The sequence below is a fragment of the Styela clava genome, chromosome 13 (genome assembly GCF_964204865.1).
Source record: "Styela clava chromosome 13, kaStyClav1.hap1.2, whole genome shotgun sequence".
Classification (NCBI taxonomy): domain Eukaryota; kingdom Metazoa; phylum Chordata; class Ascidiacea; order Stolidobranchia; family Styelidae; genus Styela; species Styela clava.
The window spans coordinates 1,705,883-1,733,000 of NC_135262.1; the positions used below are offsets into that span (position 1 = coordinate 1,705,883).

A 27,118-nucleotide genomic window follows, 5' to 3' on the forward strand; every position below is an offset into this window, starting at 1 on the left:
ATTCAATATTTACAAACAACAGTCAATATCCTGCTAATTATATATTTTCATTCAGGTATTTTATAACTTCTATTTGAATAAGGCTCTAAATCTAACATGGGCGAACTACGGGCTACATTCACTAAACACACTAAAACCAAATTTTGATGTTTTAGCTAAAAAATAGCTCAAGGAATTTGTTGAGATTGCGATTTAATTTAGTTTTGACAGAAGGCTTATTGTTTTTTACTTTTTCTTTTGTAACACAGTAAATATTGTACAATAAAATGTAACATTTACATCACACTTACATGACCCGCCAGTCTAGATGGGCAAAACTTTAGGTCCAAGGTCTAAAACCCCTGCTCTAAACAGATATACAGAGCCTATAGGGTGCTACTATCTTGTGAAGAGAAGTGAATAACAAAGTAGATATGTGTGCGCATCGTTTTTTTTGCCAGTTTGAAATAACATTTCTAATTTTAAAGTTGAGGACATAGAGATACTATACATAGATATTGGTTGATATCAGATGGGCCAACACCCATTACACACCCCCTAATGTGGTACTAGCAAAAATATCATAAAATAATTTCCGATGAATTATATCATTTGTGGCGTCAAGTAGGAAACTACTTAAAAAAGGCAGATTAGTCTAGGAGCTATCTTTAACTATGTTTACACATAGCACAATAATATGGAGGTGTATAATGGGTGTTGACCCACTCAGGGCTACCATGTGAATCAGCAGTTGTTTTGATAACAAGTAGCAAGAAAATTTTTGAAATAAGTTATATGTAGATAATTTTCATAGAATTACCGTACCCAAATATATTTTTATTTGTCTGTCTGTCTGTTAGATGCACGCGATATCTCACAAAAGCGAGATTGAATCTGCTCCAGTTTTGGAATGGGCATTCATCATATGTCCGACCAGAACCCTATTGATTTTGGATGAATTATGTCGTATAATTAGCAAGTTATTAATTAATTAGTGATGGGACACAAGGTGTCACTATGGAGTAGGAATGCTGTTTTGGGGATCCCCTAACTTCCGATCGATAAGTCTTCGGTCTCTGATCGATATTCTCATTCTTCTATTTGCTAATTGTGTTTGCTGACATTATTTAGGTCTCGTTTGACATTGTAAAGACCTAAGCTTCAAAGAAGTGTGCACTCAGCCATCTCAAATACTATGGTTTTAATTGTTGATTGTTTTATTGAGTTTGCTGGAGAAATTATAGCGAAAAAAACCATAAAGTTATTACCACCACTCAAATTATATGTGACTCAAGTGATAAGTAGGAAATATTTTAAATTTTATCTTAATTCAAGAGATATTTCCATAAGTTTATTTACACAGCAGACAGCAGCCAGCTTTAATGCAAATTATTGGTTGTTTCGATAACATGTAGCAAGAATAAAATTTATCCGATTTGATAAAATATTTGTAATATATCACCCTTTGAGTGCTGAAATATAGTTAATAATATAAGTACCGGTAACTATTGATTAAATTAGGATGACCAACACCCATTATTCAACCCCAATATTCAATCGATAATATGTAAAAAAAAAATTTGACAATACGTTTTGTTTAGCTTAATATATTTGATGATTTAGAAAATCATAAAATTATTACCAGTACTTAAATTATATGTGGCTTAAATTATGAGTAGAAAATATTTTCAATTTTCAAAAGCTGAAAAATTCCGGTTCTTCAAAGATATTAGTTTCTTACATATTGTGAAATATCATTGGCAAATTGTTTTGCTATCCATCTTCCTGTTAGAGCCATTTTCATAAGTTTATTTACACAGCAAACTTAAATGTAAATTAGCATGAATCATACATCATGTGGGGTTGTTGAAATGGAGAAAAGCAAACAAAGTCTATTGTTTAGCGCGAAGAGAATTCTTTGTGATACTCTATTGAAGGACATTCGTCGAAGCGACGGTTTTTGTTTTATTACGACTTATACTTTGTGAACCGCTGTAATTGGGAATTATTGAGAAGTGTTTGGCTTAATACCTCCCTTGTCATTGAATCCCTACTACTTCTAACAAAAACTGCTGTAAACACTTCGATTCAAGGGAGCCAGTGCTCCGAGAACAGAAACAGAGTCCAGGTTGTCGACTGTCTTATTTGCACTAGCGTCTTATGCAGTCGATATTTTTTCTCTCTGTACTGTATAATTTGTGTGATAACTCAAAACATATTTATATGGACTTGGGAACTTGAAGGTACTTTTCAAGTAGACTTGACTAACAAAGAGAGAGAGAGAGAGAAAAGTAAATAATAGGAGATAAAATTTACAAAAAAAGAAAAAGAAAATTTGAGCTTAGTTACATATTTAATTGTGGAGTAGTAAGCAGATAGTACTCCATGAAGTCAACAAGACTAGCCATTCAGTATTACTAAATAGACAGTTTTGCCTCGGTTACTTTCCAATTTTTAAAAGAAATATTGAAACTAATAGAATGGAACTGATAATTTTTAAAAGCAATTTGAGCCTTGAAATTTTGTCAAGGGGTATACTTTAATAAATAGGAATAACTTACCACAATCTCTTTTCGCGAAATAGCAAGGTATATTTGTAAGCTTTCGTTAGATCATAGTCTAACTTCTTCAGACAAAACAAGATATGGCCCAATAAACAGCGGGTATACTTTGCTCAATTAACAGTGCTAAATCTAGTTTATGTTATAATTCTTAATTAATTACTTGATTGTATTGTCATTTATACAATTTGTTACCGGTATTTATTCTAAATAAGTATATATACAAACAAACAAATTCCCCGCTCCTTGTCAAACTAATTTGACATATGTATTAATATGGATTGGAGTGACACAGAGAGAATGAAAGACAAATAGGAGATAAAAGATAAATAAAAGATTGAGCTTAATTACATATTTATTTGTGGTGTTGTACGTCTATAGTACTTCACACAGAGCAGGAAACAAAAATAGACATTTAGGTGTCGCTAAATAATTTTTGGTTGAATTCCATTGGGTACATTAAGTGGCAAAGAACAAGATAGAGTTTGTTCTAGTATGTTGTCAAAAATGACTGAACCTAATGTTACAAACTTTTCAGAATTTGTGATTGTGTGTGCGATGGCTTAGTAGTGAGGACTAACTATGTTGGTGATGCAAGTTAGAAATTTCAGCTTTGAACTCCATGCTCATTTTCTGGCGCTCCAGAAGTGTGTGTACTAATATGGAGGTAACTAATTTTGTTTGCCTACTTTACATCAAGTTGTATAAAGGGACTGAAGCCTATGGGCAGCTGGTATATTCACTTGGCTAACACAGACAGTCCCCAAACTCGTAATAAAACTAAAATAAAAAAAATCAGAATAAAATTATGGCCTAACCCTTATCTGGTACACACACTGCGGAAATACCCCTTCTCTTACCGCAGTGTGTTCTAAATGGGGTAGATCATGCAGAAGCCTAAATAATATAGAACTTCAATACATAATAGCTCTCTGCATATCTTTGGATGATTGCACAAAGCGATATTTGTAACAAAGATTTAAAACGTTTCAATAAAAAAAGACATAAAATCAAAATAGAAAGATTATGTTTAACAGCCTGCCTTTTTCGGGCTAACACTGGTGTGTTTCAAAAATAGATATGACTTTATAATCTTACAAAATCAATATTTTGTCTCAAATTTGGAAATTTTCGAAATCATTTGAAAACAGAAGTGTGCTGAGAATGTCATGTACTTTTCAATATGACTCAAGCAATAAAGAGAAAGACAGAGAGAGAGAGAGGTTTAATATTTTGTCTACCAAAATAAAATAGCAGTCATCGCAATACTAAAATATTAACAATAAAGTAATTTGGTATAGACAGGAGGGAGTGATACGAATGGTCATCAAAGAAATTCAGATGACTGAATATAAATGTAGAACATTCTAGAATTTCATCATGATCAGATTTTTGTTTGCAGAGGAATGTCAAAAGTAAGATATGAGACAATCAAATTAATCGCAATCGCATCATCATTAAGAACTTTTTTGCAGTATGATTCAACACATGATAGCTATGATGTAATGCTTAGTAGTTATTTTCGAATTTATCACAATTTGAAAATTGAAAAAGCAATTGCTAAAATGACACAATCAAAATCAGATGTGACTTTATAATCCTCAAATGAAATATATCTTTTTTTTGTTGCAAATATTTCACAATTTTTATAGTTACAAAGACTTATTTTATCGTATGAAAGAGAAGTAAAAATCTTAAGCTTTTTTCTTTTGTCACAAATTATTTGAATTCATCCAAAGTAAAGAGTGTGAAGCATGACAAGGTGAATATCAATATTTGTATTTTTTTGTTTAAAATCTGGGGAATTCTTGCAATATTTAAAAAAACAAGTTGAAAGCAGAAGTGTTAGGAATGTGATGGTACTTCCCATACAGAGAAAGAGAGATAAATAAGGAGATATAGCAAAGTGTTTGAAAGGGTCAAAACTAGATTTAGGTGATAATTAATTGAATGTGTTGTCACACACATGGTTCAATTAAAATATTAAATTCTTTATTTGTTATTTGATCATAAATTTAAAACTAAATCTTTCTCTTGAAAATTCATATTTCATAGACTTAATGCCATTGTCATGTTTATTCTTTGAACAGACACTTATGATCATTGTGATATCACAGTGACCTGATGACTTCATGCAGTCTGATGCAACACATGAATGATAGTTATGAACTAATATTCACTTGTTAAAAATAATTATGTAGGATAAGATTGTTCAAAAAAATTTTGCATCATTCTGAGGAATGGACAAGATGCCAAGGTTACCCTGTCATGAGATAGCAGGGAATTTTATCTGAGGTAGGGGAAAGTTGATAAGGCTTAATGGTATGGTCGAAATGAATTGTATTGTATGAGCCATGACCCCCAATCCAGTTTCCCAGCCAGGATAGCAAATGCTTCAAATATCTCTCTTGTACTTGAATGCCTAATATGAAAATTGCCTGCCCAATGTATTTCTATATTCAGAAATTTTAACTATATTGAATATATAGATATTACATTATAAAATTTACATATTTAACCCAGGGGAGAGGAAAGCCGATAAGATGACCTTATCATATATGGACATCAACCATGGATACATATCCTTTTCTATGTGGTTCAAGAGATTTGCTGCAAGCCTCTTGAATAACATAGGATGGTCATCTTTACTCTTGCTACAAACATTGTTGCATTACTGGTGTAAAGGAATAGAGCATGGGTGCACAACAGGCGCCGTTTAGCCATTTAGTAGGGCCCTTTTCAATACTCTTATTTTTTTCCATCAAGCATAAAAATCCTAATCTGACAGTTTATGTTTAAAAAAGCGCTCACATGAATTAAAATTCATGTTTTTTTGCTCTTGTCACTGAGTTAAATCCTTCACAATTTTGCCCATTGTCTCCATTACTGTGAGGCTTAGCAATAGCCGCATTCTTTTTCTTGTCGTTCCCGCTTGAGTTTTTCTGTGGCCCAGCTGAATGTCTGAAGTTATATGCCCCACTGATCAAAAATGTTGCACATTCTGGCATACAGGAAGGATGGGAAGTCAGTCATTCATAAATTTAATGCATAGTGACATTTCTTTGCTCTTAATTTCTAGTCTGTGTATATTAATAGTAATAAAACTAACTTAAAAATATTATAAAAGAAGAATAAAGATAAAAGGATTTTTGAAGAATGGCTGCCATGAATGATGCTCCAATTGTGCAAGCAGATGCTAGTACCATGCAAGGTTTGGTTGTCAATATTTTATGATAATTAAAGAAAAAAGTCTCACATTGCATGACTATGTTGAAACAAAAAATTTTTATGTATAAGTTTGCCCAAAAACTGAACTAAATTGTAAATTCTGATGATAACAAAAAGAAAGCGTCTTACTAGGCTAAATATGTTGAGACTGGAAATTTTTATGTTTAAGTTCACCCAAAAACTGAACTAAATTGAAAATTCTGAATTGTTGATAAAACTTCACATGATGTGTTAACGTTTCTTGTACTGCTGGATCTTTATGCGACCTGTCTCACAAGTGTTCTTGAGTAAGATGCATATATATAAATAGTACTCGGGAATCTGTCTTATAGACAGTGATACTTCGTTACTCGAACATAATTTGTTCAGGATTGGTATTCGACTAAAAAACTGTGAAAAAAGCACACAAATTTCCTAACATTTCCCCCAAATGTTCCGATTTGATCTAATGCTTGTTGTGGCCAATAGGCATCCGAGATGCGTTTGGATGGCATCATCCCACTTGGCAGCGCTCAGTTCAAAATTTTCGTTTGAGTACTGCAGCATTTTTGGTTCAAATTTTTAACAAACTGTTTGAATTTCAAGTCAGTCCTGTACCGGGGTATCTCTTTGATTCTTTGTTAGTGTTGTTTGTGAAATAAAATCTCTTTCTCTACTTCTAGCTTTTTAGGTTTCATTGCTACTCTTTATATAAATCACTTTTTCATCATTTCAGGAGCCGCTGTCTTTAATCATCCAGATGATCATGAATTCTGGTGCCGAATTCATCCTGCATCTCCTGATAGTGTTCCAGTGAATGAGGTGAGCTGGATTGTAATGTAATATGATCTAGCTAAAATAGAGATGGGCAAATTACGACCAACGGGCGGGCTTTGCTCAAAAGTCTCAGTATGACATACCGTACTAGTATATTGCTTTGTTCGGGTGATATATTTAGGAAGCCATATGTGCACCTAAACCAACAATGCGCAAATTACGGCCCCCGAGCCAGATCCTGCCTGCCGAAATGTTTTATCCGGCCCACTGGTGCCCGCTGAAATTAAGACTATAGTTTTTATGGATATAAATTTATGTTGAAAATATCGATGAAATAGTGTCATCAGGCTTCTTATTATTATTAGGGCTGGGCATTTCGAATCGAATATTCGAATCGAATCGAATAGTAAATTATTCGAATCGGTTCAGACTGGAATTTCGAATCGCCACCATCTTGTTTTTATCTTTTGGCTAATGGTCGAGGTAAATTACCCAATTTTTTTTCATTGAAGTCATATTTTTTCAACGAAATTCTAACATATGACTATTTTCTGTAGTGAGTTATTGATAAAACGTGTTTGTTATTCTGTGTGAACGCTCAGTAATCTATCTGAGTGATTTATTCTATGTCTTCTTCAGTAATTCATTTGTTGAGAGGACCAATTACTATGATAAAGTCGCTTACAATTTTATATATTCGAGATTCGATTCGATTCGAAAAAATTATTCGATTCGATTCTGAAATCACAAGGTATTCGAAAATGCCCAGCCCTAATTATTATATAAACGCCAGCCTAGCTGTTGGACTAGCTTTTGTCAATGAACTGTTTTTATTCATAATTTTTCATATTCAGTTTTCAGCCAAGTAACCAAATCTATTATGTGTATCTGGCCTACCCAGGAAAGTAATTGCTCACCTCTGAGCTAGAAATACATTGAGATAAGCGTTTTAATGTGGTGCCTTTTTACTCCTAATAAAACTCTAATTTATTCTCTTCCCTTGTTAAAATGTGTAACTATCTTTTTTTTTGCATTGTATATAAAACTAACTTTTTTTACTGGTTGGAAAAAATAAACTTGACTTTCAAATTTATTCTGGGTAAAGTATAGACTTCAAGACTGTTATTAACTCATATGCCAAAGTAGGGCCTCTCGTCCAATTATTAGTTCAGAATAGGGAAATTAGTTAACTTAACAATCGGTTTTTATTTATTTGTTTTTATCAAATATTTTATTATCTGGTATGCTGATTATGGAGTCAACATAATCTTACCATTATGCAATCTAACAGATACGTTAACTTGAATGGTAGGTATGTGAATACAAGGACTTTTTGAACCACAGCCTCAGTTCAAGTCGGGTATGGGATTAGTTAGCCAATTATTTGTTTCCAGTTTCTTGGACTTGATGGTAAAAGAAGCCATAAAAAAATAACAGTTACGCGAACCACTCTAATCCTCTTGCACATAACTAACCTCACATGGAGTTCGAACCTGCGAACCCACGTAGGATTATCAGATGTGCGGTGGCGAGCATATTCCTAACGCTTAGCACACTACGCCATACTGCCAAGCTGAGTGACTACTTGTAAATGACTTTGTTTGAAGCAAAAGGCCTGAATTGGCGTTGTATAAGAAAACTGAATGTCCACAGATGTACATATTGACTCTTAGTGAAGGTTTTAAATATTTCAGGACACGAAGACCTTTGCAAACCTTCAAGCTCAACTTGAGCAAGATTTCTCACAAGTCCCGAAGTTGAAACGGAGTATCAAGTTTCTGAAAAGATGTTTCAAAGTTCCGATGGGGAATGGTATGCAACAGTTAACAATATATTAAAAAGAGTATGGATTTTGGAATCACTTTAAGAGGCTGTACAGTGGTTCCCAACCATTTTTTGCCATAAGACTCTCTCACATAAAAACAAGGATTCTATTAATTGTTCAATCTTTAAACAATTCATACCTGGTAATGTATTTAACTGATTTTTACATAGTTTGACACTAGACTATCGCGTTTGGGTAATGGGTAGGGCTGGGCATTTCAAATCGAATAGTAAATTATTCGAATCGGTTCATACAATAATTTCGAATTGTCGCCATCTTTCAATATTTTCAAAATGCAATTTTGACATATGACTCTTTTCTTCCCATTGAGTTATTGATGAAACATGTTTCTCATTGTGTGTGGCAACCCATGAAATTGTCGGAGTGGCAAATCCAATGTTTTCAGTACCGTAATTTATGTGCCTGGAGCACCAATCGCAATAAAAAAAATCACAATTAAACGTCTTCCAAGTATTCAAGATTCGATTCAAGATGAAAATGCCCCAACCTAGTAAAGGGTAATGAAATCATCATTTAAAATTTTCAGTGAGAACCAAAAAGTGTGAGAACCACTGGACTAGAACGCTATTGTTCTTTTAAAAAAAAATTCTGAAGGCTTTATGGCTCGATATTTCATCAAATGTTTTGCATTTTTTTAATTCATGCGTGCTCTGTTTTTACAATTGACATTGTTTTCCAGAGGAGGCCCCAGTGTGTGTTCGCTCATTCATCAATATGACAAAATGGTTTGGCTCCTTCACAAGACTTACTAATAACTCTTGCATCTTTCTGGACCAGGTGGGTCTTCTATATAAACTGACGTATTTATTTTAACATGACATAAATTATGATTCTTCAGATAGAGAAGTACAATATAGTATTGTAAAAAACATTTATATTTTATGACCACCATGCCTTGGAAGGACTGGAATCATTCCGGTTGTGAATTTAAATTATAATAGATTATGGCAGGGGCGTGTCTAGAGGGGTGTGTTTTGTGGCAGCCGCACAGAGCAGCGCGTTATAGTGGTGAGTTTGTTTCTCTGTTTGATGATTTGAATAAAACTAATACAAACATTCCAATCTTACTCGAACTTTAAATAATTTGCTCTCATGTATAGAAACATCTATAATTTTTTTAGCTCAAAAATATTTTTGATCTTAGGTGTAAGGGCCATCCACTATAGACCCTTTCCACTATATTCAACAATTTTTTGCAATTTTGTGTATTCTCTCGAAATCGTAAGATTTATGTTTCGCACTAGTTCCAATAATTATGTTTCGAATCAGAAATCTTAAAAAGTAGAATAGATATACTGTATTTTCTCGAAATTACGCCTATCTCGCGAATAGGCCGACTCCCCAAAAGGATTTTATAAAAAATCGCACATAAGCCAGTCCTACGAATTGTTACACGCCGGACGCCTCAAGAAAAACGTAGTAAGAGAACAAAATTACTGTAACGCAAACATTTCCAACGTTTATCGTTTCTGCATGCTAGGGCCATCATTATCAGAAACTCATCCTGAACAGCAGAAAAATTTGACATGCCCCTGGGTTATGGTTCTTATATTTATCCAAGGGTGAGGAAAGTCTTGTTTGTTGCCAATCATGTTTGAGGATAGTTTTTCACTTATTCAATTGTTAGTCGATGGAGTCGTCATCGACCAGGATATATCACTTTAACCCTTCCCATGCGATTTTTATTTTTTATTAAATAATCGTATTTGCTACGCCGATTTATGCATTTGTACCCCCACAACTAATCGATTGACTAACGAAAAACTAATGATCCTCTGCTTCCCACTGACGGCTCATTGGAAAGCTTATTTAAAAAGCTTGCAATTGGCAATTAAAAAAAGGGTATTTCAAAAGTGGTGGTCTGAGTCACCAACCGGATAGAAAAAAGGCATTTTTTTTTCTTGGGAGTTGAAACTTCAAATCGTGATAAAAAATAGAAATATTCGCTAAATCCTTTACTGTTACTGTTGGCAAACAATAGCATAATATTGCTGTAGCAATTTCGTGATCTAACTCAAAATACTTTGGTAGATGGAAGGGATAATATGTCCTCTATTACCACCCAAAAAACACCAAAATTTGCATAAATTTCAAAAACACTCTCTCGTTCCGCCGCAAATAAAATTCCTGTCGTAAACGAAAGCGAGATTTACCATTGCTTTTGTTAATCTCGAAGAAGACTTCTTATCAATAAACTAAAACCCGGAAAAACTAGACCAACAGTTTGCGACCGATTGCTAAATAAAACAGTGGAGTACATCAACGTACCCGCCACAATCTAGAGACTTTTGTCGTTGGTACCTATACGTGCCCACCGCACGGAAAGGGTTAAAGTTCAGTTGCTGATTTTCATATTTATCTTAGTGATAGGAAAGTCAATAAGACATTTGGCGAACCACGGCACCTTGTTTTATTGCTAACCGATGTTGGGTATGGCATTAGTTCGGATTTACAGGATTTTGATATTTATTCCGGGCTCGCAGAAAACCAGAAGGTGGCTAAATCATATGGAGAATCATGACCTCTCATCCAGTTATCAGTCCATGTCGAGTATGGGGTTAGTTAGCCAGTTGTTTGTTTTTGGAAGCATGGACTTGATGTTGGAGGAGGCTGACATGACAGCCCATGACATAAATTATGATTTTCCATAATTATAAAGAAGCACAATATAGCATTATCAAACCCATTTACACACAATTACCACCATGTCCTGGAGAGTTCGAAATTTAAAATATTATAGGGTATGGTTTTCATATTTATTCAAGTTAAATCATTTGGTAACCCCTGACCTCTTGTCTAGTATGGGCTACATAATCAATGATTTGACTTGTTTTTCAGATTCACAAATTAATGTCATATTTACTGGAGCAAGGAAATGAAAAAATCAGGTAAAAATTTGTAATTAGATTTGTGGAATTCATGTGGGCTAAAAACATAACCCACGTAGATTTCGAAGTATACAGAGTAAAAATTTTAAGATTTTTAAAGTTTTTTAAGCCTTCATGGACGGACACACCATATAACCCTGGCATCAATTTTTAAACTAAACAGTTCTCAAAAGTTTTTTGTCGGCATTAGGTCTGAACTGTACTCATATTTATAAAGCACACAGAGTCTAAATTTTGATTTTCCTGACTCAAAGCATCAGTAGAATTAGTGTGTACCAGGTTAGAGTTAGGCCATAATTTTTATTCCGGTTTTTCTTATATTAGTTTCACTACAAGTTTGGGGACTGTCTGTGTGAGCCAAGTGAATATACCTCTTCCCCATATGTTTCAATCCCTTTACATAACTTGATGTAAAGTAGGCGAACAAAATTAGTTTCTCCATATTGATACACATACTTCTGGAGCGCCCATTTTCTTTTGTAATTTCCCATAAACTTCACTTTTTTTATGAACTAATCCTAAAAATATACAAATTTCAGTCCTTTTGCTGGAATGATTGACCAACGACAGGCAGAGGAACATTTGAATAAACCCTCAGCCAAACCAGAATCGTATTTAATCAGATTTAGTGAAAGTCTTGCTGAACAAGGTAACATGTTAAATTGTTTTTTGTTAAGGGAAGCTTTGCTATGAGCAGTCACTCACAGGGGCTTCTTTTTTTGAAAGGACCAGAATGGGGCATCTGGGGTAAGCTGGTGTGAATGGGGTTTGTTTGGTGCGGTTCATTGAAATAACCACTATCAGCCATGACTCATTTCTCCAACTGGGTTACATATTCGCATTTAAAACCCTATACTCATCTTTGACTGAATGCAGGAATAGTACCTGAGGTATGGTGCATGGGGAAACTGCATTATCAGCTGCTTTCGTGGGATCAATTCATTTTTGATGGATATCATACTATAAAACTAAATACTAAGGCCCATTTGTGTCATATTATCAAAAAAATATGCCTCTGCCAGGAGCGTAGCCAGGAATTTTCAAAAGGGGGCTTGAGGGTTCTGAAATTTCTAATTGCCAAGTTAGACCGTAACAGCTACCGAAAAGGCGGGTTTTCAAGAGTCTTGAGAGCCAGAGAAGCGTTTCAAGCAGAAGATACAGAAAAATGCTTATTTTTACATTTCGAACTGGGGGGATTCTGTGACCACCAACACTGCCATCTTGCTACACCCCTTGCCTCTTCTGGCAATACGTATTTCTGCTATTTTTGATATGTTATTAATAATACTTTATTTTGTTATGAAATTGCTCTCACCAAAATAAATGTAATGAATTACATCAACAAACAAAACAAAACGTGAATAGCCAATCATCATATTTCTTATTTGTTTGATATCGTCACTATCAGTAATATCGCATTGATGTCTTGAAACATTCTAATTATAAAAGTATAACTTTTATTAAATTACATATCATGTACATGATTGCTTCACGTTCAAAGCTTAAAGCCCAACACCTCAGACTGTAATAACTAGGAAGACGAGAATATCGGTCAGAGACCGAAGACTTATCGATCGAAAGTTAGGGGATCCCCCAAAATAGCGCTCTTACTCCATAGTGACACCCTGTGTCCCATCACTAATTAATTAATAACTTGCTAATTATACAACATAATTCGCCCAAAATCAATAGGCTTCTGGTCCGAGATCTGGAGCAGATTCAATCTCGCTTTCGTGAGATATCGCGTGCATCTATCAGACAAACAGACATACAGACAGACAAATACCTATCAACATACTTACCGATTAAAATCGATAAGTAACAATGATGAACAGAAATAAATTACGGTAATGTAAAAATGTAAAAAACGATCCATTTTGTGTTATAAAATGCCAATTTTTGTTCTTTTATTATTTCACTTCCTAATTCTTTTACTTGAGTGCCAATTAATTTTCTTTTTACTCAGGTGGATTCTCTCTTGCAGTAAAGTGCAATGCGACTGAAATCAGACATTACAACATACTGGTGACCATGATAAATTTATATTTTTTTTATGAAATATCTGTTAACTGGGGTTCAGAAATACAATAATAAAAATAAAAAAAACATTTTTTATTCGAACTATTCCGCATTACCAAATTCAATTTATACAAATTCACAATGATTTGTGCAAATTTCAGTATTAAATATGACCCATTCAAGTATATATTTCAAATTTAGTTGGGGGTGATTATGTGCAAGAGGATTGCTGGACTTCTCGTCATTGTAGAGTAGTGTATGTAATCACTAGTCAGTTATGGCTTCCTCCACCATCAAGTCCATGCTTCCAAAAAAAATAACTAACTACCGGTAATCCCATACTCGATATGGACTGTTAACCAGACGAAAGTCTGTGGTGCACCCATGATTTGAGCCATCTTATCGACTTTCTTCTTCCGTAGAATAAATATAAAATCCCATGTATTTGAAAATAGAAGATTGTTTGATGTTGTTCAATTTTGTCAACTGCCAGTCGAGCAAGTTTCAAATAAAGCTTACTATACAAAACATGCAAGAAAAACAATCCTATTTACGGTATTCATAAAAATAACTGGGCTCACCCTAATTTCTAGCTAACTTTCATTGATTTACTTGCTTCTTTATTAGGGAAACACAGCAGAAGCATCACAGCAAAGAACATTTAACGCTCGTTTAAAACTTCGGCACAGAGAGTATCCTGATCTCAATGAGGATGAGGGAGAATACAACGACATTGTGGAGTTCATGAAGAATCGTCTCAGCGATGAGATAGAAGATAATGTTTACTGCACGTATATTTGCCCCAATTTGCCTTGTAATGCCTTGTTCAGGGGCTATGATTGATAGAGAGACATATGTCTACCCAATATAAACTTCTCATATGTACCCATTATGGTACACAGTCAGTAGTTTAAATATAATATTGATACCTAATGTTTACCTATGTAATGTGTACATGTAATGTGAATAACATATGTGAGAATGGTTGAGAGTACATTTGCACTCTTAAGTTTATTCGAAAGCTCCAATGTGCCGTGTAATTGTGTGTTTGGAGGTTATGATTGATGGGGAGACATATGTCCACCTAATATGTACCTATCAATATTGTACACATAATATGGATACTTAATGTTTACCTAATATGAAGAGCATATTGTGAAGATTGGTGCACATTCACATTTACACCCTTACACCCTTAAATTTGTTCACAAGCCTCAATTTGCCATGTAATGCTTTGTTTGAAAAAGGGGTGTGCAATATTGTTTGACGGTGAGCCATATAACCAACCTCCGACATCTAGCTGGGCCACACGAAAAAAAGTGAATGCGCTTTTTTCCCAATCACCGGTCAAAACGACAAAAGATTTAACACGGTCGAAGGGGCAAAAAAGCGACTTTTTAAACATAAACTGTCGGATTAAGATTTTATGTATGACGGTTAAAAATCTGACCGTTGCCAAGGGCCACACTAAATGACTTGGTAGGCCGGTTTGTGGCTCGCGGGCCGCCTGTGGCACACCCCTGATTAAAGAGAGACATATGTGCACCCAATATGCACATCTAACATGTGCACCAAATGTGAATACTCGTACTTACATACACCCATTGTGAACACTTAATGTGAACAGCGTATGTCTAAACGAATCTGTGCAAAAGCCACAATTTGCCATGTAATGCTCAGTTCAGAGGTCAGGATTAAAGAAAGGCATATGTACACTTGCCATAATTTAAACATTATATTTGTGAGGTGTGTCACAACATATTTGCACACACTACCGTAATTTGCTCTAAAGCTTCAATATGGCATGTAATGCTTTAATTGAAGGAAGTCACCTAAAGTGTACAGCTAATGACATCACCTAATATATCAGGGTGTCTAAAAAGTGCCTTCACAATTTTAATTTTGGTATGAAGTCAGTTTTTAATATATCTTAACCAGGTTTGTTGTTTTTTAATCAGTAATTGTTGAAGTATTTTTACTTCATTTAATACATCTGTGAGGGCCAAAACAATATATGGTATTGATAAATTCACTTTGCAATTTCAAAAAGATTCCATGGACACCCTATAAATAACATATCCTTGATGATGCATTGAAAGTTTTCTTTCTTGTTTTTGTGCATGGAGCCATTCGCATCCACAAATCTACGTCAAAATATTCTAGTCTTTGTTGCTGTATTATATAAGATTATGCCATCATGTTGATCTGACATTTTTGATACTCTTTGCAACCAGATGATAATCTTGACATGTTTTTTGTTCGTTTATGTTCATGTCAACTATTTAAATCTTTGTTTCTGACAAAAAAATTTAAATTAATTGTGCAGTTACTCATTCACATTTTTAGCTTTCTAGTTTTTGTTTCCTTGTGAAGTTCAATCAAATTCATGTTTGCCGATTTTTTTTACATATCATTTTCCTCCTCAATTTAAATTGCTCCATATTACCTTACTTCCACATTCCTGTCACTTTCAGGGACATTGCCCCCCCCCCCCCCCCATTTTGAAAAACCACTTTTGATTATTGCATTACTATCCAATTCAGTGGTTACTTACAGACTATCGAATAAGTTTTTTGCACATTTTCAACTATAATCACTCATTATGATATGATTCATGTTTCCTTATTATTCAAAATCCTCAGCAACGTATTAATACTGTTCTATCGATCGAATCATTCCTATTTTTTGCTAGTGGTCGCTCAAAGACTACTGATTGAGTACTCTTGCAAAGACAAATCAAAATCCTAATTGCTAATTACCTATTATCCCATGTGATATGTTTTTTTATACTTGATTTTGTAAAATGAAAATTTAATTGTCAATAAGATCATCACACATATGCGACTAATTTTTACCTATTCATAATCAATCTTCCTTATCTGTGTGTGCTCGCAGACTTTTGAGTAAGTGCCAAGCAGACTTTCAAATATTTTCACATTATCACTCTCATTTCGGTCTTTTTAAAATCTTGCTCTTCTCCTCAGTTGGTGCTTGCAGACTATTGAATGATTGTCCAGGAAAGTTTCATTCAGTTCTTAATGCTTAATGCTTTTTTTACTTATTCATTATTTTAATTATGCTCCCCCCTCAAGTGAGTGCTTGCAGGAGTATAACACAAGTAAATGCTGGAAACATCAAAATGTGGCCACGCTAGCGTAACAATATTGAATTAGTGCCCATGGAATCTCCAATTTTTATTGTTCAAAATTTCATGTTCTTTTCTTATTTTTATCTTTTCAGTGAGTGTTTTTAGTGTTTAAATTTTTATGTCATTTCCTGTTTTTTAAACTTTTCCATTTCTTCCTCCTCAGTGAGTGCTTGCAGAATATTGAATTAGTGCCCATGAAATCTCTAATCTCTACTGTTCAAAATTTTCATGCTATTACCCCTATTTTTATCTTTTCATTTTATATACAGACATAAATAGCTATTTAAATGGGGTAAATTACCATGGGAGCAATTGTTAATGAATTCGATATCGGAAGAGGCATTCAAGCAGAATCAGATGTGACTTCAGGTTAGTATTTTATATAGTTTTGTTTGTTTTGTGCTCCATGTGGATTCCCCAGGGTTTGTGAGAGAAACGAAACTTAAAAGCTCTGCGAGCTATTCATTTACTTGTCGAAATATCAACTAATTTTGTAACTGCCCAAAGAAGCAAAATCAGCATTAGTAAAATTTGACAACAGTAGTGTCGAAATGTGATGATAATGCAGTAACTCAAAAATGACATTATCTAGAATTCTCAATCATTGATTGGCATCTCAGAGTGACAGAGATGGGTCTCTTTGGGTGAGTGATCGCAACCTTGCTTTTAGTAAACTCTAAAGCAGGGGCCGGTATAATTCGGCCCGTGACGCTTCACTGAATTATAATTATGTCTGTTTTGTCGATTATATTCTTTACGCGAAAGAATTTTCGTGTAAATTTTTCGACTAAATTCTATTATTACGTAACAAGTATATAATTCACAATTACTCGTTTATTGAGCCTGTAATTTAATTATAATTTAGACAAATGGCAATGAAAAGCAGAAAAGTTGATGCTAAGTGCGAAGGGTTTAATGACGCAAAATATATTCAAAGGGTCAGTCTTCGCATGCTGCTTAAAATTTAACTTCTCAATTGTGTGATTAAAATGTGATTCATCGGTCATTCATTCAATTTTTAACTTTCTAAAAACATGTGTGGCTCGCTAATGACTTGCAACCTTTAATTTTGGCCCGTGAGCGACAAAAGGTTTCCGACCCTGTTCTAAAACATGTTCACTTGTCTTTAAGGAGATATCCACTTCAACCATTCAGATGATCGAGCTTTCTGGTGCAGCGTCTACCCACCGTGTTACCAGTGTGTTATCTCCATGCAGGTAGTATTACTTATCGTATATATTTTAACATCAGAGATGAATAAATAAATGATTTGATATTCTGATTATTTTCAGTCAACATATCCTATCATAATGCTCATTTCGGTGTCCTTTAAAAAACAAGCTATGTAACACCCAATACAACTTTATTTGTGTTGAAACTAAATCTTTAGGGTATTCAGTTAGAGGAAAATATTTGTCCCACCAAAATTTTCTTCCCTTATTTTATGCTTTATCAGTGAGACTGTTTGGATGCGTGCTGCCCGCTGTTGTGATTGCGTGCTAAGTTTGGCATGCGTGCCAGGGGTTGCCCACCCCTGCTCTAGTCACTGAATTCCACACCCATGTTGCACCCCGTTTTCAGTTGACAAACAACACCCATCACGCAGACTATTTTTTAGAAAATTTGAATTACATTTTCAACAGGATTCGAAAACATTTTCAAACATCAAAAATCGATTGCAACAACAATTTCCACATGTTCACAACTTGCAACAAATCATCAGATTCCTGGGAAAATGTTTCGGCAACAGCATGGATAATGGTATGTATTGAATCAACTAGGTAAACCAGTGGTGTTCCACCTCACTATCCCTAAAAAACTACTTTATTTTTTTCAATCTTCAATGCAGCGGTTCCTAATTAGGGGCATGTGGCTACCCATAAGGGGATTGAACAGTACTATGCGTCATAATTTTATTCCAATTTTCCTTATTTTAGTTCTATTATGAGTTCGGGGGCTAGCCATGTGACTCCCGTAGTATTTGTAGCTAAAATTATGGCCCAACCCTAACCTGTTACACATACTACGCTCCGGTGTCCACCATCTTGGTTCATATACTTCGGGTGTATCGTTTTTATTGTGTGCATAAGTCTCATAATAATAATAATAAAGAACCGAAGAATATTAGTAGCACTACAACAAATACAAAAACAGAGCAAAATTTCTTCCCGAAAACAACATAATTTCTCCTGGGGAACATTGAGTTAATATTGTTTTATATGTATGGACATTGGTAATGAAACACCCTCAACCGATCAGTGATTAAGTAAACTACCCAAAGACATTGGGGCGCCCAGCAATTTTTTGGTGCATAATAATCGCCCACAAGATTCAAACATGTCAAGCCATGCATAGTAGTAATTGTTAACAAAGTATTAAAATATATAATTAGTAAATGTCCATAAACATAACCAAAGTAACCCCCAAGACACCAACAGGAATGAGCCCTCAAGTACATGGCTACTTCACCTGGTCGGTCAACTGTGACTGATGACATCACAGGGCATGATCAGCCATCTGGGAAAATGTTAGTTGCCAGAAAAACAAAAAAATACAGGTGACAATAAGCGGCTGCATTCAAAGCGTGTTCCGAACCCTGAACAATATGCACCAAGCGTTCGACCATGAGTTAGTTCATGCTGAAGCGGTAATAATTGGTAAACAGCAACTCAGAAACATGCCTTAACGATAAACATTCTTTACTATTTGCAGAAGATATTCCTGTGAGAATACGAATGTTCATTCAGCAGACAAAATGGTTCGGATCATTGACCAGAGTTGGGGATAGTTGCACATTCTTGAGACAGGTAAAAATGCAGTACATTTGTCACCGCGCTTCTGATTGCCCTGCGTGGATTGGCGGGTTCGAATCTCATTTAGGGATAGTTATGTACGAGAGGATTGCTGGACTCTTTGCTGCTATAGGGTGGCTCACGTTACCACAGGTTGGTTACGGCCTCCACCACCATTAAGTCCATGCTTTCGAAAACAAATAACTGGCTAACCAATCCCACACCTGACATGGACTGATAATTGGACAAGAGGTCGTGGCCGTTCGCCATATGATTGAGTCCGCTTTTTTCTCCCGTGGGATAAATGTGTGAATTCTATCCTATCATGTAATATGTGATATCAAAACAGTTTAGTCTAACGGTTTAACTGCTGACCTGACTGTCAAATGCTCCATGTGAAATATTATATCTTTTCTCCATTATTCAGACGCAAAAATTAATGTCATACACACTCGACCAAGAAGGACAAAGTGTCAGGTAAATCTATTGGAATTTCATAGATTTTTTTTTCATATTATCTCTGAGGAAAGCCTACATTGAAAATGAACTTGCTTTATGTTTTCTTCCAAGGGTACATATTGTAAAGTAAGCAATGTCATTCATTACAGTGCAGATGATGCGCCCAGAGCAGTGGTTCCCAGATCGGGGCACACGGGCCCATTACGGCATGCGTAACAATTTAATGTCATTATCACACAGTTCAAGCATGTGTCTATTTGTAACAATTCATTTATACTGGTATCCTAATTACCGTATATGCTCGTTTTAAGGGCCCGTTTGAATAGCCGCCCGTGTGAACAGAACATAAAATTAAATAAGGGCCGGTGCTTGAATACCCACCCGATGTAAAAGCTGATTTTTCAGTGGTAGAGAACAATAGGAAATAAGAAGCGATTTTGTCACAACGCTGTTGAATTTTGGGCGCGGGTAGATAACACTCACGCCTTAGGCATCCAAGTACATAACAGATAGCATAGATTACGTAACACCATAGTTCTCAAACTGGGCATTGCGACGCCCAAAAGCGTCGTTTCAATATTGATAGGGCGTTGCAAAACTTTTCTCTTTTTGCGAATTTGTACCTGCGGTGCGTAGAAAAAGTCAAAATTTTCGTTATTCTCGTTTAAATCATACTTGAGAACTGGAAATAACAATATATTAATTATTGTAATGATCGAAAATAACAGGCACCCGTGCTTGAATAAGGGCCGGTTTGAATAAGGGCCCGGTTAGTGAGTTGGTTGAAAAAAATATGGGCCCGGGCAACAAAACGAGCAAATACGATATACGTACCGATATCGGTATCGACACCCTGTTGGCGCTCCCCTCACACGGTTAATCAACTTTAAGAACCACTGGCCTAAAGGGGTATATGGTCTTAGCTTCCTCTACTTGTTTTTGCCAATTTGTATCAATAATATAATTTGCCAACGATCGTGGCCTAAAAATATATTGCCTCCATCATAAATATGTTGAAAATATTTCTCAGTCCATTTGCTGGCAAGATAACACAAGAGGAAGCAGAAGACTATCTTAGAGATACTGGAATTGGAACTTACCTTATCAGACTCAGTGAAGGAAAAGCTGATCAAGGTGACTGTTAATATTTTGGGTTGGCACATCACGCTTAGCATTAGAAATACGCTCACTATTGCACCTCTGATTACCTTGTGTGGGTCCGAATCTCAACTGGTAATTGGACAAGAGGCCGTGGTACACTGTATGATTAGGCAGTCTCATTGACTTTCCTCTCACCCTTATGGAGAATGTGGAAATCCTATCTCAATGATTTGAGATTTTATTTTTTGTCTACCCGAAAACATAAGCATATCACATGACATACAGTAGGTGTAGATTTTGTATTATTATCATTTATAATAGGTGTAGGAGAATAGGACCTGCTGCATTTACCAGAAGCCTATTGATTTTGGATGAATTATGTAGTATAATTAGCGAGTTATCAATTAATTAGGGATGGGACACAAGGTGTCACTATGAAGTAAGAGCGCTGTTATGGGGGATCCCCTAACTTTCATCGATAAGTCAGTTGGCCAGCCATTTTGTCCCAGATGGTGGCAAAAGCCGCAGCTCGATTACGAGAAGTCCAGCATCAAATTAGTTTAATTTAAGATTGATTTATAAAACTGACAGAGAATAAAAGTTTCCTTCATTTATTAAATGAATGCTAATCATATGGTGAACCAATGTCTCTGATACAGCTCAAATGATATTGTAATATAGTGACCTTTGACCCGTGTCCGTTCATGTCGGAAGGTGACTTTTAAGTTCCCTACTCAAATGATATAAGAATAGCTAACAAGCCAATAATTTTGGATATAATATGATCTTAAAGAAACCATACCATACCAGAGATTATTCGACTACCTTTTGACAATATATCAGTCCACTATCACAGGGTTTTCCAAACTTTTTCGTCTGTAGACCACTATTCGTGAATCTTATTTTTGACGGACCCCCATCCTATGCTGGCGCGGCGGTGTAGCTCAACGGGCTAAGCGTTAGGAATACGCTCGCCACCGCACCCCTAATTACTCTGCGTGGGTTCGCAGGTTCGAATCCCATGCAGGGATGGTTATGTGCGAGAGGATTGCTGGACTCCTCGCCGTCGTTGGGTGGTTCACGTAACCGCTGGTCGGTTACGGCTTCCTCCACCACCAAGTCCATGCTTCCGAAAACAAACAATACAGTAAAACTAATTCCATACCCGACTTGGAATGGTAACCGGACGAGAGGCCGTGGTTCGCCATATGGATAAGCCGTCTTATCGGCTTTCCTCTCCCCCGGGATAAATATGTAAATCCTATCCTATCCTGTATCAATTTCTGTGCCTGACCAATGAGGAAGATAATGTTTCCTGCGACAAAATAAAACTCATTGATACGTACTACCGTTAAATACTGGCAGCTAATGGAAATTCGATAAGATTTTGATCTATTTGCGGACTCCAGTTTGAGAAACCCTGCTCTAACATACAATCATCCTCCGTTTCAGCATCCAATCATTTTAACCCAACAATGTTCTTTAATGTGCCACTGTTAAGACACTCTCTCCTCAAGCATTTACCAGTAATAAAATAATTCTTTCATGTTTTAGGAGGATACTCACTAGCAGTAAAGGCAACCTGCATAATTGTCAGACATTACCGTATCCTTGTGAGTGTTTTTTCTTTTTAATTACACTATATTTTTAAATTAATATTTTTTCTATAATCATGACCAAGGGGATTGCGTAATTCTTCCTGCTTGGTTACAACTTCCTCCACTATCAAGTTCTTGCATCTGAATCAAATAACTGGTTAGGTATTACCATACTTGACATGGGCTGGTTATCGGATGAAAGCCTGTGCTATGCCATATGATTAATGGGTGCTCCCGAAGTATGCGAACCAAGATGGCGGACATCGGAACGTAACACGGGTAACAGGTTAGGCTTATTTTAGTCCTATTATCAGTTCGAAGACTAGCCAAGAGCCTCCCGTAGTATTTATAGCTAAAATTATGGCCTAACCCTAACCTAGTATACATATTACATTCCGATGTCCGCCATCCTGGTTTGCATACTTCGGGAGCCCCGATTAATGTCTTATCATCTTTCCTTCTCCATCAGAAAAGACACGAAATTCTGACTTACCTGCTTGGCCTAAAATAAAAATTGAAAAAACCAGCTATGTGTTTGTGTTTACATGTAATTGTGTGTGGATTATTTTTATTACTTTTATGTGAGTGAATGTGAACCACCTCTTCTATCACCATGACTACCACCTTCTCTGATAAATTCTGTACACTTCAAACCTTACTTAAGGTTTTGTCCGCTCTCCTGATTCTATAATAAGTTTTATTTATTTTTTTTATCAATTATTTTATCATCTGTTGGGCTGATGGAGATTGAAATGAATTTGTATTATAATCTCAAGAGTTAGTTAAATAGCTGTGTTGAAATATTGAAGCAAGCTGTAGCGGTGTAGCAGATCAAAAATCTGATGTTCTAATCCCATGTCCACATCCCACCCAGGGTGTAATACATTGTGTAGGCAATGCCGAATTGTAAAACGGGTCCGGCCTTTCCAAAAATAGTTGATTCTTACACATTGTCGGCAATAGGCCACTGTAACCTATGTAGCGGCAGTGGTTCACGTACCATAGGCCCCACACTGAGTCCAGAGTAAATCATTTCTAATTTAGTGTCTTTATTTTACATACTGAAGGTTTGCAAAGTAAAGTTACTTTGATCATGATTTTGTAATTCAAAAAAACAAAACCAAATTTAAACACAAATTTGTTTTCTATCACAAAAACTTAATTTTTAGTTACTATCCATATTTTTACCCAGAGAGGGCCCGATGCAATCTATTCACATAGGGCCCCTTGTTAGGGCCCCATCTTGGCCGTCCCCGTTCCTAGTTATTAGTACAGGGGATCCCAAGCTTTTTCCAGGACGACCCCAAAGACAACTTTCAAGTGTCCAGTGTGACCCCAGATCAATATATATATATTTTATGAAACTTTAGAGCTTCTTTCACTGGACTTTTGAGTTTGGTCATGTGGTGGTATTAAGTAAAATAAGCTAAAACCAAACAGTCATGTCACAATAAGCACCTACATTTTCTAAAGCATAAGCATAGAGCGATGCCTATGGGCCTGTTTTACAGTAAGCCATGGTACAAACTGCTAAATTTAACATGGTTTTTCAAATCTTAGATGTTTTGTACATCCATCCTCTATCATACCTCAGCGACCCTGTTTACGACCCTACCTACTTATCACTCCGACCCAATTTGGGGTCGCGACCCCTGGTTTGGGAACCCCTGTATTAGTGGCTGCTTGTTTGCTTAGAAATTTGAGAAAACAAAAACTAAAAATATCATCATTTTTTACAGGGGGATCCTGGACAAGCTGCTCAAGATACAACAAATTACAATGCAAGGTTGAAGTTAGTTCATAATGTTAGTCCAGATCTCAATGCACAAGAACAGGAGTACCCTGATATTGTCGAGTTTTTGAAGAACCGTCTGGATGATGCCATTGAAGATAATATTTATTGCCGATACGTTTGCCCAAATCTGCCGTTCAATGAAATGTTCAGAGGCCATTGAAGTCCATGCTTCTAAAAGCAAATAGCTGGCTGACTAATCCCATATATGACAAGGACTGATAGCTGGACGAGAGACATTGGTTCTCAACATTTTTTCTTCCGCGCCCCATTTTCGTTGCACAAAAATTCTGTGGCCTCCAATATTTTCTCATGCAAGAGAAAAACTACAAGAAAAATTCCTGCCGCAAAAATAGCCACATTCACTTCAATGATCGGAATGATAAATGCCACCCTGTAGCAAAAATAGCTTCGTCATTCATTACTAATACCGTTAATTAACTAAATTTATCAATAACTCGACAGTTTTTAGGTTTGTTGCCCATCTGAAAATGTTTCTGTGGCTCAGTAATGGCAACTGGTACTGGTGCTCAAGAAATTCACTAAATTTACGAATTCACTTTTACGAATTCAATACCAGTCCTCTGTGTGCTAAAAAAATATATAAGCTGGTGACAGCTTGCAGTTGGTAGTACAGGGTGTCCATAGAGACCCTTTTTAAATAAAAAAATTTCAAGACTTCATGGACAACCTATGTAATCAATTGGTGATTTATGAAAAGTAGGACCACTTTATACGCTGTTGATAAATGCTTGAGACAATTTTTTTTTGAATGATTTTATCTTATTTATATTTGCTGATATCAAATATTAGCAATAAACCATTCAATTGACTTTTATTTTTCCTGAAAATAATTATGAAACGCCAACGTCTTGTTAGTTTTCCAATTTTCTCATCTCACACATAATGATGTACACAATCTGAAAGTGCTTTATGTTATGTTCTATATGCTCATTTTTATAGTGTTTTTGTACTGTTTTTATTTTTTTTGTCTAATACGTTTTATGTATTGTAAATATTTTAATCCTTTGCTTAAAGCAAAACCTGAGTCTTTTTTAGGATTTTGGAAATTCTTGAAATCTGGATGTGCTCTCTATAAATTTAACTGACAAGAAGAGGTGTTACCGCTCATTTCCCAATCCATACATGTTTTATTGTTGCTTTTTTCTATTGCATTAACCATTGACTTGTTTTCAAATGTGCTCGTTAGGACGTTTTGTTACAGCCATATTTTTTTTGAGTTAACTGAAAAGCTGCTTTTTATTAATGCTTGATTAACAATTATATTATTTTGGAACCGTTATCCGTATATCTTTGGATAGCGCATCTTTCGGGTATCCAGGTCGCCTTGACTTACTTTGATGTTAACTTCTTTCAATAATCATTATTTGATCCATCTTTTACTGTCAGACTTGCCACGGGTGTCACTGGATGGGAGCTAAATTAATCGTTTCTACCTTGCCTAAGATAAATATGCCACCCCAAAATCACATATTCTTACATTGCCTATTTCAATAGCATTTACCATTGACCCGATTCTGCTTGTTCTTGTCTTTGCCATCTCGCCATTTGTACAACTTGCAAAAAATTAATGCTGCTTTACAATAATAATTGCCATAGCTGAAGCATGATAAATATTGTACTCCTCATTTTTGAAGTTTTAATCTTCCAAATGATGAGCCCCTTAGTTAAATCTAAACTTTTAATTCTTCTGAACGACTTTCTTGCCAGAATAATATAAAGACCCTACTTTATGTGTTGATTGACTCTCATACTTTATATTGTTTGTTTTATTAATCATGTTTGTTCCTGAATCGTAATCATTTTGATTTTATTGTAGTGTTTTGTTATGATATAAAACCTCTATCGTTTATTTGCCTAGAATCGTTATATAACCCTACGTCATGTTGCCCAGCTGAAACTAGCGATTAGCGTTAGGGCTGGGCATTTCGAATCGAATATTCGAATCGAATAGTAAATTATTCGAATCGGTTCAGAGCTAAATTTCGAATCGCCGCCATCTTGTTTTTATCTTTCCGCTAATGGTCGAGGTGAATTCCCCAATTTTTTTTCCATTGAAGTCATATTTTTTCAACGAAATTCTAACATATGACTATTTTCTGTAGTGAGTTATTGATAAAACGTGTTTGTTATTCTGTGTGAGCGCTCAGTAATCTATCTGGGTGATTTATTCTATGTCTTCGGTAATTCATTTGTTGAGAGGACCAATTACTATAATAAAATCGCTTACAATTATATATTTTCAAGTATTCGAGATTCGATTCGATTCGAAAAATATTATTCGATTCGATTCTGAAATCACAAGGTATTCGAAAATGCCCAGCCCTAATTAGCGTTAAATGAGATCAAAGGTCAAGATTGACCATACGTTATAACAATCTTTCATCTTTCCTCGCTCCTCTTCGTGTATTTATAACATTTCTTGTACCCTATTCTGATAGATATTCGGTCCTCTTTGATTGAAGACAAATACCAATACTGGTACTGAGTTACCTTAAGGGTGCTCCCTTAGTATTCGTACCAAGATGGCGCACAACCTGAACAAAGTATGTGTACCAGTTAGGGGTTGCAGGTTGTGCGCCATCTTGGTACGAATAATACGGGAGCACCATTTTAAGGAATGCCGTACTTACGTATACCTGTCATTGCTGAATAAGTATCTTTTATTACATACCCTTTCTGATGGTGTCAGTAGCAAAATGCCCCAAATATGTATATATATAATTATCACTGCCTTCGTGTGTGCTCTATAATATATTACTGGCTAACAAATTTTTATTTTCGATTGCTTATAACTGTTTATTATTTTGCCTTTTGGAAATAAACTTCATTGCTGTATGACTCATGTTTTGATGTTGAATTTGGTTACCAAAGTGATTAGAGACTCAGCGGTCTGAATGTTCATACCTAAGGCTGGGCATTCATCTCGA

General features: G+C 35.5%; 2 protein-coding genes across 2 annotated transcripts; both read left to right on the forward strand.

Annotated features, from left to right (window-relative positions):
- The first annotated feature begins 5,621 nt into the window (after positions 1-5,621).
- On the forward strand, positions 5,622-16,695 carry LOC120332380 (uncharacterized). Its single transcript, XM_039399614.2, has 8 exons — positions 5,622-5,751; positions 6,484-6,569; positions 8,219-8,336; positions 9,050-9,147; positions 11,209-11,258; positions 11,798-11,907; positions 13,225-13,283; positions 13,905-16,695. Exons 1-8 carry the CDS (start codon positions 5,697-5,699, stop codon positions 14,118-14,120), a joined length of 792 nt encoding a protein of 263 aa, XP_039255548.2. The 5' UTR covers positions 5,622-5,696; the 3' UTR covers positions 14,121-16,695.
- Positions 16,678-27,026, forward strand: LOC120332379 (uncharacterized). The gene is made up of 8 exons (XM_039399613.2): positions 16,678-16,794; positions 17,557-17,642; positions 18,069-18,186; positions 19,138-19,232; positions 19,645-19,694; positions 20,707-20,810; positions 22,332-22,390; positions 24,115-27,026. Exons 1-8 carry the CDS (start codon positions 16,728-16,730, stop codon positions 24,328-24,330), a joined length of 795 nt encoding a protein of 264 aa, XP_039255547.2. The 5' UTR covers positions 16,678-16,727; the 3' UTR covers positions 24,331-27,026.
- Positions 27,027-27,118: the final 92 nt, after the last annotated feature.

Excerpts from the sequence above, each read along its gene's own strand:
- LOC120332380 (XM_039399614.2), top strand. The coding sequence starts at position 5,697 with ATGGCTGCCATGAATGATGCTCCAATTGTGCAAGCAGATGCTAGTACC. Across the intron at positions 8,337-9,049 it reads CAAAGTTCCGATGGGGAATG|AGGAGGCCCCAGTGTGTGTT; the intron begins GTATGCAACAGT and ends ATTGTTTTCCAG. Across the intron at positions 11,259-11,797 it reads CAAGGAAATGAAAAAATCAG|TCCTTTTGCTGGAATGATTG; the intron begins GTAAAAATTTGT and ends TACAAATTTCAG.
- LOC120332379 (XM_039399613.2), top strand. The coding sequence starts at position 16,728 with ATGGGAGCAATTGTTAATGAATTCGATATCGGAAGAGGCATTCAAGCA. Across the intron at positions 17,643-18,068 it reads AGTGTGTTATCTCCATGCAG|GATTCGAAAACATTTTCAAA; the intron begins GTAGTATTACTT and ends CATTTTCAACAG. Across the intron at positions 19,695-20,706 it reads CAAGAAGGACAAAGTGTCAG|TCCATTTGCTGGCAAGATAA; the intron begins GTAAATCTATTG and ends AATATTTCTCAG.